General features: G+C 42.6%; 1 protein-coding gene across 6 annotated transcripts in view; it reads right to left on the bottom strand.

The window, feature by feature from the left end:
* Positions 1–12021, bottom strand: part of LOC144004603 (uncharacterized) — a 39469-nt gene that overhangs the window by 17588 nt on the left and 9860 nt on the right. For 3 of the 6 annotated variants that reach the window (XR_013279414.1, XM_077501922.1, XM_077501923.1), the window contains exons 4-7: positions 4014–4165; positions 3700–3784; positions 1899–2202; positions 670–1210 (exon numbers count right to left, since the gene is read on the bottom strand). Coding sequence is in view for 5 of the 6 variants with exons in the window: in XM_077501922.1 (XP_077358048.1) it covers positions 670–1210; positions 1899–2202; positions 3700–3784; positions 4014–4165 (1082 nt within the window). In the remaining variant the exon portion in view is untranslated. Of the gene's footprint in view, positions 1–669; positions 1211–1898; positions 2203–2549; positions 2693–3699; positions 3785–4013; positions 4166–12021 lie in introns of those variants that run through there. The other 3 variants (XM_077501925.1, XM_077501924.1, XM_077501926.1) reach the window with 3 other exon arrangements.

Raw genomic sequence — 12021 nt, 5'->3', positions numbered from 1 at the left:
ATGGGAACAACCCTGCAAAATTTGAACGGTGAAATAAATTGCCAATTACGTAAAATGAAGCTTCGGGGGACAAAATCAAGATGGTCTCATCACTTCGAACCACTGTGAATGCGTGTTCACAAAATGATAAATGTGTGGAGTCGTGAAAATGTCACCTAGAGCCTTTTCTTCCATTACGCAACAATGACACTCTTTAAGAGGCCAAACCAAACTACCTAGCTGTTTTTTTTTGTTTTCATTTCGCCCACCTCAACCCCTCCCCCACCAACCGATGCTTTTCTTACAGTGACATGCGCTTTAGGCATTTCAAGCTAGCTCACTTCACTTTGAAATTGTGCCGAATAAGCATGGTAAGTTCTTGAGTATTGTGGGTGGGCCGTCTCATGCTGGACTCCCAAGTGGGCCACCGTTTTAGCCCTCTCCCTGAAACATTAAAAAACAAAAAAAAACAAAAACAAAAAACCAGTAGACGCTGCAGCTCCACAATTAAGCACTAAAGAGTTCGAAGTCTGAGTCCATTTTCAGCAATTATCTTCAGACAAGTATAATGCATTTAGAAATAAATCTCTAAATTCACTTTACAGGGTCTTTTAATGATTTGCTGCCATCCTTTTGTCTCATATTTTTGATGTATGATGCCATGCAAGACCGGCATCTGTCTGCTCTCACCTGCGCTCCTCCCCAAACAGCCGGGCCACCTCTTCCCGTCCAGGACTCCGCGTGCGTGCTCTTAGCTCTTGTCGCTTTTTCTCAGAATGAAAGGCTTCGCGGTAGGACATCCTGCGTGCTCGCGGGACATCTGAAAGTGCTGCATACTGCCTGCCTGTACGACCTGTTCTACCTCCTCCACTATTCACACTAGCGACGCTGCCTCCACCACCACTGAGGCCCTCCCAGGTAGGTGTAGCACCGCTGGGTTCAGAGTCCAGTGAGCTCTGGGAGGAACTGATGGTGGAGTAGCTGGGGGAGGCAAGGGTTCCTGGGGAGGGGGGATAGGGTGAAATTTGGGGTTCGGGTTCAGAAATGTACCTGGGACAGGGAGCTCCTAAGGAACAGGAGGATGTTGACGAGGACAGGGGGAGTTGCTGGGGTGGCTGCTGTGGTTGGGAATGCTGCACAGGTTTCGGAGAGGGCTCAGACTTGGTCTTCTCCAGGGAAAAGTAACCACTCTCCACTCGTACTTTGCGTCCAGTGCTCATGGTGCCACCATCTGTAACGCAAGTACATATAGTTTGTATTTGTAAAATGGGGATGCAACCTGCGGCTCTGGAGCCATGTGTGGCTCGTTAGTCCCTCTCCTGTGGCTCCCTGTGAATCTAAAAATAAATAAATAAATAAATAAATACATAATATAGCAAAATGTATTGTATTCTTTTTACACATCTATTTTTTATTGTTTTAGATATAACAATTCATGATTTAGATTAAAAAAAATACTGGTAATTGAATATTAAAAAAAAAAATAATGTGAGATGAAAGGTGGATGAAAAAGTTTTTTAAAATGACCTTAAAAACGTCCAAAAAGTAACCGCGGAAGAGCAGAAAATTGCTATAAAATGGCAATGAAATTGTCAAAAATGTCAGAGAATTGAATTTTAAAAAATGTAGAAAAAAAAAACATTAAATATCCAAAAACAAAAAGGCAGAATATTACCATGAAATGTCTGAATTGCAAAAAAAAAAAAAAAAAAAAAATTCAAAAAGTGCCTAAATATACACAAAATTGCCACACACAATATTTTTTGTGTCGTGGTGTAGCTCAAATTAGCTTATGGGCCCCTCAGTACAGTAGACTAACACTAACACAGAGTTTCTTCATCGCAATCTTCAAACGTTTTGCAGCTTGTACTAATCAAACCCTTTGAGAATCATGAGTGTTGTGCTAGTGTTGTCCTAACCATCTTGAGTAGTGATAGTGGAGTCCGGTTGGCTCTGGCCCAGCTGGCTAAGACAGGAGGCGCTGCGGCTACAGGGGATGGTGGCTCGACTCCAGCGGCTCTCCTCCTGCCACAAAGTGGCACGGCTCATGGGGACACGCTCGGCGCTGGCGATGCTGCTGGGCAGACACGGGATGCTGCCTCCACTGCTGATGCTGCTGGTCACCGTCACCTTGGCCGGGCCGGGTTCCTGGGCAGGGGTTTGGGATGGAAGAAGCGGGAGGGAGGAGGAGAGGACAAAATGGGAGGTAAGGTCACGACGAGGCTAGGAAAAACAAAAAACAAAAAAAATAGAAAAAGTGAAAAATGCTTGTCGAAATGTATGTCATCTATAGCACAGAATAAATAAATAAATAAAAAGTCATTTGATGGCATGATTGTTGAAAGTAATATACAGTAAAAGGACAAAAACAACTGAGACACATTGCACTCAAATGAGAATTATGTTTGCCCCATATTTGCATTTTGGAGAAAGAAAAAAAAAGGAAAATCTCTGACAGGATCCCCCTCACAAATGTACACAAACTGGAAAGATTCACAAAAGTCCAGCTCAACACATGAATGATCAACTAAATAGAGATTAGTCCCAATCGTGTTGAAGATTGAAATCACCTTGGTACAGTATTTAAAGTTCTGATGTCACAAGGAAATGATAGTGGAAATTCCTTCATTTGAAGTACTTTAAATCTACGACAAAAAAACATTTAGAATCAAAGTGGCCCAACAACTATTAAGCCCCAATGTTTTTAATCACCACCAACATGCAATTCCAATTGTGTTTAAGCGAAGAAAAACGCACGTCCATTGGCCTTGATCTTGATTGATTGCGCAATAGAGGCGAAATTTAGGTGATGCAATATAGAAGGTTCAGTTGAGATAAACTCACTGGATGTCCATTCATGTCCTGGGTGGAAAAACACTGACTTGTAGCTACGCCGCCCTGCCAATCACAGACAGCTTTCATTGTTAACAGACTGTGTGATGCGTAATAATCTTGGTCGAAACGTTGCCAATGTTTTTTTTGTTGTTAATTTTACTTCTATTTTACAGTGTCGAAGTTTAAATTACCAACCTATTTTATAAAGCCTGCATTTTGTAAATATCTAATGGATTATTTATAGTAGGAATATTTAATTATGTGGCGTCTTGCATCCAATTGGACAAGGAGGAGATCGTCACAGATTTCACAATTTGAGTAATTCTCGCAAGTTTTATCATTCCCCCACAAATTATGTACAACTCGCAGTTCTCTCCAATTACTGCAAATCATTTTCCCAAGAGTTTCGTCACTTAATGTGTATCGCACTCCTACGCCCTCACCTCACTGTTTACAAATGCTGATGTAAGTCACTTGCCCACAACAATTACTATCAGGATTTTTCAGCCTTGTTTGTGATTGATTAACTTTGCTGTTATATTGTCAGTTTTTTTTTTTTTTTAAATATATAGAAAGAGTAACACAAATTCATTTTTTTGGGGGGGCCACAACACAGCTTGTGAAACCCTAGTAGAGTGCAGAGTGTCACCAATCTCCCTCGGCAAATGAGTTATGTAATGTCAGTCAACTCAGCCTAATTTATGGCATCATCATTAGGGGAACCAGACAATGGGCCTCAGAGGGAACTTTGTGGGCACACACAACAGACTGAAGAGAAGATTGCGAGTGGACTGGCAACAGTTTACACTGTGTAATACTGCAGCATATACTACTTTTATTGTACCAATAAAGGACTATTAACAAAAAAAACGTGAAATTCTTCACCTGCTGAGTAGGTGGATCCACCTTGCGCTTCTTTTTCTGATTCTGCTTGTTCGTTCTGGGGTACACGGTCAGAGCTTCCTGCCAACTATAAAGAGAATAGAGAGTGCATTTCTTGTTCATGTGACATCAAACTGACAATAAACACACGAGTCACAAAGCATAAACAGTCCCAAGAAGCCAGCAGAGGGCAGCGTAGTTTTAAAAGCAAAGGCAATCACACGTTCTCGTCTTAAATGTGGCCCATAACAACACTAAGCTACAACACTCACCTGTCAAGCATTATATATCAGGTTGACGGCCGCAAGCCTACTTACCCGTTAATAATTTCTTTACACTCAGCCCGAATGAAGTGCTCATTTTCAGGGGTTAGGATGCACAAGGAGTTCTTCTGACCCGTCCTGGACTCTCCGTCAATGACGTCGGAGCACTGGTTCATATTGATTGTACCCTGGGGAAGCGTACTGGGCTGGAAGACACAACAGAAGGACATGTGGGAAGTGCGACAGAGGGCGGGAAATCAAATGAACAGACGCGCTCGCATATCCCGCCACATGATTTTCTCACATAATCCACCCAAATGTCAACATGGGGCCAGAATTTGCACAGCAGACAACAACAGTCTGTGCAGAGGAACATGTGCCTGTGAGAACATTTACAAGCGAGTCGCCTCCAAATCCGTAAATATGATTATTGATGACCTCAGAATGACCAAACAACACATTAAACTTAACATCATTTACTTGGGGAACAGAATTTCTTTTTAGCTTTGAAATATGTTTTATAGTTGTTGGATAACATAAAATGAGTAATGCAGAGAAGAACAAGCGTTCTTTGGACCCTGCCGTCACTGCAATACACATACGGGAAACATTACAGCACGCAACCACTGTGGTTGGTGTCTTAGTGTCTATAGCCACAAATGATAAATTACAGCCCCTACGTGCATCGGCGTATAGGAGCGAGCGAGACTAGATTAAAAGGCGTCACACTCAACTTGGCCGGTGACCCAATAAATCACATTCAGCAAAACCTATTTGCGCAGCACTACCGTGCCATGACAGTACCAGAGCAATTAAATCCAGCGGATGGCCTCTGATGTGGGCGGAGAAGTCAATAGTTGATGGTAATCCCACCCTGAGGGCGGCTGACTAGCATTGACTACGTCCCTGTGAAATGTCACTTTAAATGCTGACCTCTTTCACATTATAAACTGGGTCAAAAATGCTTATATACTGACACTTAAGGACAGTAATCCCCTGCATATTCACAGTTTATCATTTGCAAATTCACCAAATCACGTTTTTAACCCATCCAAAGTTAATAGTTCAAAAATGCACTTAATCACTTCATAACCTTCTAGGGTATTTTTGTACTTGTAAGATGCCAACGCATGGCACCAAAACCCAGGATAATAGGAGAGTAGGATGTAGAATTAGAAGAGACATATCCTGACTGTTTAACAGCCTGAGTTGTTTGCGTATGTTTGAGCTCTGCTGAAACCAAATCATCTGTAAGCCATTTGTTTTAAATGTAATGTAAGATGATCTTGAAATTATATTCAAGTGTTTGGGGATCATAGCTTTTGGTATATTCACTGCTTAAACCAGGGTGTCAAACTCATTTTTGTCACGGTCTGCATTTAGCTGTGGTTTACCTCACACATCAGAGGGACATTATGACTGTGAAACCAAATGTGTTTCAACTATTATTTAGTTCATTTAAAAAACGGATTAGGTAACAAAAAATGCTTGCAGTATGTCAGTGTGAATAAAATGTGAAATCAATTTGCCATTTTGGTTCAGAGTTTAGCAAGAAAGATGAAATACAGTATATGCTGTTTTATTGGGCCAGATTTTACATTATTAATAAGCAATTAAAATCCACTTCAAGTGGGGACTCATTTGTGTTCTTTCACTATTCATAACAGGGCTCAGTCCCGACAGTCAGTGAATAGCGGGGGATTACTCTAAATCTCAGCAGTCTGGTGTGCCCACTCAAGGAGTGCCACTTGCCAAATCAATGGGGGTGACCGCTTGTGCCCGTGGATTAAAAATCAACCAAGGACCCTCGACAGGGTGAGAGGTCGACTTGACAGCTGTGCTTGACAGGTAGACTGACAAACAGACCCTGGGACAGCTGGGCGAGGGCCTGGTGGGCCTGCTTCAGATCGCAAAGGGGAGACTTGGCGTCAGCTTGACCTGAGAGCCCTGTCACTCTCAGACTTGGCGACAGGAGGGGAGCTTTGGCCACTGAGAGAAGGAAAAGTGGCAAAGGCGGCTTACGGATCTGGCGGTCAATGGGAATGTCGGGAAATGAATGCTTTAGTTGTTGACTGCTTGGCCCATCTGTCTGTGTAAACAAATCGAAAAGTACGCTGCTCATGCAAGTCGTGTCCTTGACTTGGAGTCAAAACAGGATTAAAAAAAATAAAATAAAAGTGTGATTCTGGGAACAGTTCAATAAGCATCTTAAGCACCAAGATTTTAATTCACATCACAATCACAAAGAAATCAAAACCCGATTACAGTTCAATCCATCTGCTGCATTAATAAGCTGGCTATGTGGCGCTACAGTTAATATTTGTTAGAGGGGTTTTGCGAGGAAACCAGCACGAGACTCCCCTCACACGTGTGGACCCTTCCAAACTCTGGCCTGGGGTCAGCTGACCTCCACGCACTTTTTCAGTCCAGCCAGGGCCACAGTAGCCCCCAGACCAGGCCCCTTTGAACCTGCACCTCTGTCACCTATCCCAGACCCTGTCCCCATGTCCGACCACAATGGGTCCTTTGTGGAGCAGCACCAGTTCACACAATGTGGGATTGTCAAGCCATAGAAGCACTCCTCCCCTTCACCCTCACAGAAGGAAATAATGGAGAGACAACAGATTTTGGGATCAGTGTACGGAAATTAGAAAGACAACACGCATATTTCTGTGGCAAAAAGTCAAACAATAGCATAAAATACTGACTGGTGAATCACTAAGCGGTAAGCAAGTGTGAATAAATATTGCATTGGCAGCTGGCTGAACATTTTGTTTAGTTTTCATCTTGTAAATCAGCATTTTAGTTTGACAGAGTCATTTGTAGCACTGAAAAACACATGCGGATAATCCCGCTCAATTAAAAGTAACAGCACGATCGAAGAAACCGGAATGTGACCTGTGATTGAGTCACAGGCATCACATCTTTTTCGCGACATTCTTTCTAAATCAGACCCACACTTCTGCAAAAATATTGTTCACTGCCCGAGTTATTTTGTTACAAACACCTGTAAGCTGATGGTAAACATCTCTTAGGCGGTAATCGTCTGCCAGGACTGAACTTGACAACTACGCCTTTCACTCTGCATTACTTTCTCAGGACATGTAACAACAGGAACCCACAAACTGGCTCCAAGGTCAGCAACTCTGCACCCACAGTCACATCTCTTTTCTTCTTCACGACGTCAAGTGTGAAGGAACGATGATGAGCTGGCACTGCATCATCCTGACTCACCAATATGGCAAGCGCTCGGCTCTCTTCGTGGCTCCGGCATCCTGCTCATTACCGATAACAGAAAATGTGCAATAAAACTTTCCTTAGCAACCTGGGACAATAGAGGTAAACACGTTTTTGGATACGAGTGAACCCGCAAGCCGCCGCGGGGGGAAATGTCCTCGGGTGCCAGACGGATCGAGTCACCTCTAAAAGTTGCTCGGGCCAAACAGTCACGCATCCAAACAGCAACTTGAATAAGGACCTTCTGTTAGTGGGCTGGTGGTGTACAAGGTTATATATGATCATTTATTTCATTTGACAGCAGGATTATGACGAGATGAGTCATCTTCCGCCATACAGCGAAAAACTTCCAAGTCAGGTCACTCATATCTCAAGGCACCACGACCCGCTCTAGCAGCCTCCACGACATAAAATGGACAGCTGCAAGCGCACGTCAACACGTTTCCAAGCAGGTATTTCAGGGAACGTGGGCAGCCAGAGTGTTGGTCCTCATATGGCAAATAGTGAGAGGAGCGTGGGTGGTTCCGCGCGGCCAGCATCGTCAGAGATGGGGATGCAGAGGAGGAGGAAGAGGAGGCAAGTGTTGGAGGATGAAGAGAAAGTCCTGCATCACTATTTCCAAATTGGATGTTGTATAAATGGAAGATGAACCGCAGTTACACAGTCAAAAGTGCATGCTTTGGTCATGGGGTTTATGTAATGTCTATGAATGACACATTTGTCATCAATTGTGATAAGACGACTGCGAGAAATCATTTTAGATGGTGACCGATTGGCTGGGAAACGAACCTAAACAGGCGCTACCCTGAATTTGTGTCATGTGGCCTGTTGTTCACACTTGCAGTGTCTTAGCGGAATTAGTTCAAGTGGGTGTGTGCTTTCCCAGAATGATAACATTTCTTGTCAGCTTTTATTAATAAAACAATAATGTCTCTATTTTTTTTTTTTTTTTTGCAGCCTTGCTTATTATCAGGTCACCCTTTTCTTACCAGCATTACGTGCAAATCCAGAATCAAGCGTGGTCAAATGCAGGGCATGATGTAATCGGGCATTCATGTGGCACAACAGCAAATGATGTGATTTGGGAACGCGTGTCGTGTAGGTTACAGTGGTAACCAACAACACAACAAACTTACAGTCCATGAAGTGCTTTAACACGGCACTTGTTTCTCTTTTTCTTTCAGTATGCATACGTTGACACGCCTTCCTCCAGCTCAATATACCAACAGGTGGTTTCTGTCCAGATAAGGGTTGAAGCTGCCATCTCCTTCAGCATAAGGACTGAGACTTTGCCTGAATATTGATGGGCGTTGTAAAATTCATTGCCATTTATGTCCCATTTGTAAAGTCTACGCAAATGTAACAAATATGGACCAGTTCTCTTTTCTAATGTAACCAAGCCCAGTATTCACTCAAAGTACTGTGACTCATTCGCAGAGCAGTAAATATTCAAACCGTAGCCCTGAAGACAACTCCAAAACCACCATGAGAATCACCCTCCATAGCAACTAACACTACCACGCAACACATTGCTCTGTCACACAATTACAAGTACCAACTAATTTTATTTTGAGGTTCATCATTACAGAATCTCTTATATTTTGTACTCTTGCCTATCGGGATCAAAACCACAGCTGAATGTTTGTTTTTCTCATAAGAATATGTCTGCGGGGTCCTGGGATGAACAGATGGCAGGACAGGCTGAGGTGAAGGGTTGAAGGTCATTCAATACACCTGTCGCAACTTGAATAGACATTTTGCTGCAGCTGCTGCGCCTGTAGCTCCGTTATGACAGCAGTATGGGGCTGGGGTAAAATTACAAACTGGACCATCCAACCAAGACATCTTAGGGAAATGACATAAGCAATCAAAAGAGTAACAGGACAGTTGTTTTCATCGCGAGCCACAGCGCAGTTATGGTTGCCCTCAGGGGGCTGGTTATAATGATGAAAGGAAAGAAATGTATAATTACAAGCAGTGTAACAGTTATCCATGTTTCATGGCTGTGGTTGGATAAAAAACTAACAGCTGAAGTCTTTTCTTTCTAGTAAAGTGCAACAGGAAGGTTCAAAAGTCTGAATTATCATGCGACAAAAACAATTTATTCTGGCTTTGGTTCCATCTGAAGAGCCTAGGAGAGGCTGTTTTTCTGCTACTTATGGCTGAAGATGACATCGGTAATATAATAATCTCCCTGAATTTGTTTATTATAATTTTATGACACTTGTCACCTGTATAATGGAAAACCCCAAAAAGTAAGTGTTAGCCAAAATCCAAATGACAGCAATTGTACATGGAAGATCATAATGGCACATTTTCATACCTCTTGTTGTCTCATACAAGCAGCCCCACCCTCACATATAAACACACCGACCCATTTTCCCCAATGTTTTACAAGTTCATCTCTCAAAGCTGGCTCACCCTTCACCCTGACACTTTCAATAAAACCTTTTGTCACCGTCCTGGTCCACTTTTTCAACTAAACTGAGCAAAGCAGGCAGAGGGAGCCTCTGGAGAAAGGGAGAGGGAGAAGTTGCACAACGCGGCTGGCCGCTTTCTCCGGCACCAATGATTTATTGGCCAGGGCAAAATGGAATGAAAGACGCACGTACAAGAGGTTGGCAGGGAGAGAGAGAGAGAGAGAGAGAGAGCGTTAGCAGACAACGATGGGAAAGTGAACCAGAGGGAGTAATAGGATAAGCAAAGGTGACGGCCATGTCAGCTATAGCCTTGGTCGTTGACTTTAGCAAAGCCTTGTGGGGCTTGACCTTCACTGCATGATGAATGGCTCGAGAAAAAGAAAAAAAAATGTAGAGAATCAGAAACTAGAAAGCTCTACCACTGAATCTATTAAGTAAAACAAAAGGTTGGAGTCTGTATTTGTCCATACACTTTGCCAAGTACAGCTTCGCCACATCACGCTGGTGACTGACGAGTTGGGACCATTTGTAACGTGGGCCTGTCATTAGCTTGAATGGCAGTTGCGCAGAGCCTGATGATTACAAGCCGCGTGGCCGACTATTCCCATGGTTTTGTGGCCTTGCGCGATGCGAACTGTGACCCCACTGTAAGCCATGGTTGTTTACATTCCAACAGATTGGTTACTACTGGATTCACAAGGAAAGAACAGCAAGGGTTAAAGAAGACACACACAGATGCTTCACGGGATCCATGATTGGACAATGTTTGCATACATGGTCTTATCAAGATCAACGTCAAATCAATGCTTTTCATTTAATCCCACAATAACGTCGCAATCTAATCGGCACAATTCTCCAGTTGACATCCATCTCCGCTGTTTCCCGTGAGAGACAGACTGAAGTTCCCCTTTAAGTGTTCCTAATTTGAGGGGCAATGGTGGTGCCTGGGAGGCAACTCATGACATCCTACCCACTCATTCATCTCCCAAAATGCTTTTGTCAGTCCCCGTCCAACGTAGGACAAAAGCCCATCAAAAGAGCACGCAATTTTAAACTCCTCGGGGTACAGAGGGTCTATGCAACGTTTAAGCATACCACAGGGCTTGCAAATCTCAATGTAAACATTAGTTACTTGTGTCTGCAAGATTCGTGTAGAAGAAAGCAGAATGGTGTGTCTCAAATTAACAAAGAATGCACAAAATGGGAATTGGAAGTTTCTCAAAACTCCGGTCTTGGACAGTGCAATAGGGCAGAGGTCCACATTTTTGAATTCCAGTAAACACAGGAAATTAATTGAGCTGACATGAAATGAGAAGGACTTCAAGAGCTAAAAGCGTCATGAGAACATCATGTTCTTGTGGAGAATAATAAGGGATGTGGTATACGCACCAAACAGTCACTTTTGATTCAAGTCCGTATGAATACATGTTTAGTCAGATGCTTTTGCAACAGTGAGCCTCTTTATTTGCAGACAATTAAGGATTTTAGGTTAAACAATATAAGATTTTTTTTTTTTTTAAATATAGTTACTATCCATCTGAAGTCGATTAATCAATGCCATCAGTAACTCATTTGCTCCCAATAAAGTGTAAAATACGTTTTTTTTTTTAATGTTTTAAGTGTCCCAAAGATGTATTTATACGTTTTTTGTTTTTTTTTTTCCATCTGTTTATGCTAGAGCATACAGAAGGCTTTGATGCAGCCTCTCAACTGCAAAGAACGGTTGCAGAAATGGTAGTTATTACAAACGGCCAGCAGGTGGCAGCAGAGCAAAGGAGATCAACCAGGGCCATGTTGAAAAAAAGCTAAATTACTTACAATTTTTAATAGATTTGTGAAAACTGATGAAACTTAGCTCTCTTCTAACGCTAATTGCTGCAAAACGGAAACAGAAACATATTTTTAGGACTTTAATCTTTCTTTTGATAGGTTCCATGCTTTTATTGCAATAGAACACAATATTCTGTGGGCCTTGCAAAATCTGTCAAAATCCAGTAAAACAGCCGGGAGCGAACGGGATTGCTTCTGTGAAAATGGCTGGGAGTGAATGAGTTAAAGAATTACACTTTAGGCCTAATTCATATGATGGGAAGTGATGAGTCAACTGGTCAGTGGCAGCTAAGCGTTACATGAGCGATGTAAAGCAGTTATTAAGTGTGAGTGTTGATCTTGAACACTCATCCGAGTGTGATTGAAGCAGTACAGGAGGGTTCTTAACGCCCACCTGACACATCTATTTTTCATACATCTTGACGGGTTTGAATGGTCTAATCATTTCACATGTTAAGTTATGACATGGTACTAAGTCTGGGCAAAACCACAGAGTAAGATTGCACAGAAGATTACAACATACAGTATTTCTTGCTGTGGTGTGTTGCTGATTAGTGTCGGAAAGCGGTGGTTAA

The sequence above is a fragment of the Festucalex cinctus genome, chromosome 17 (assembly GCF_051991245.1).
Source record: "Festucalex cinctus isolate MCC-2025b chromosome 17, RoL_Fcin_1.0, whole genome shotgun sequence".
NCBI classification, from domain to species: Eukaryota; Metazoa; Chordata; class Actinopteri; order Syngnathiformes; family Syngnathidae; genus Festucalex; species Festucalex cinctus.
This window is presented reverse-complemented; position numbering and strand designations above follow the sequence as displayed.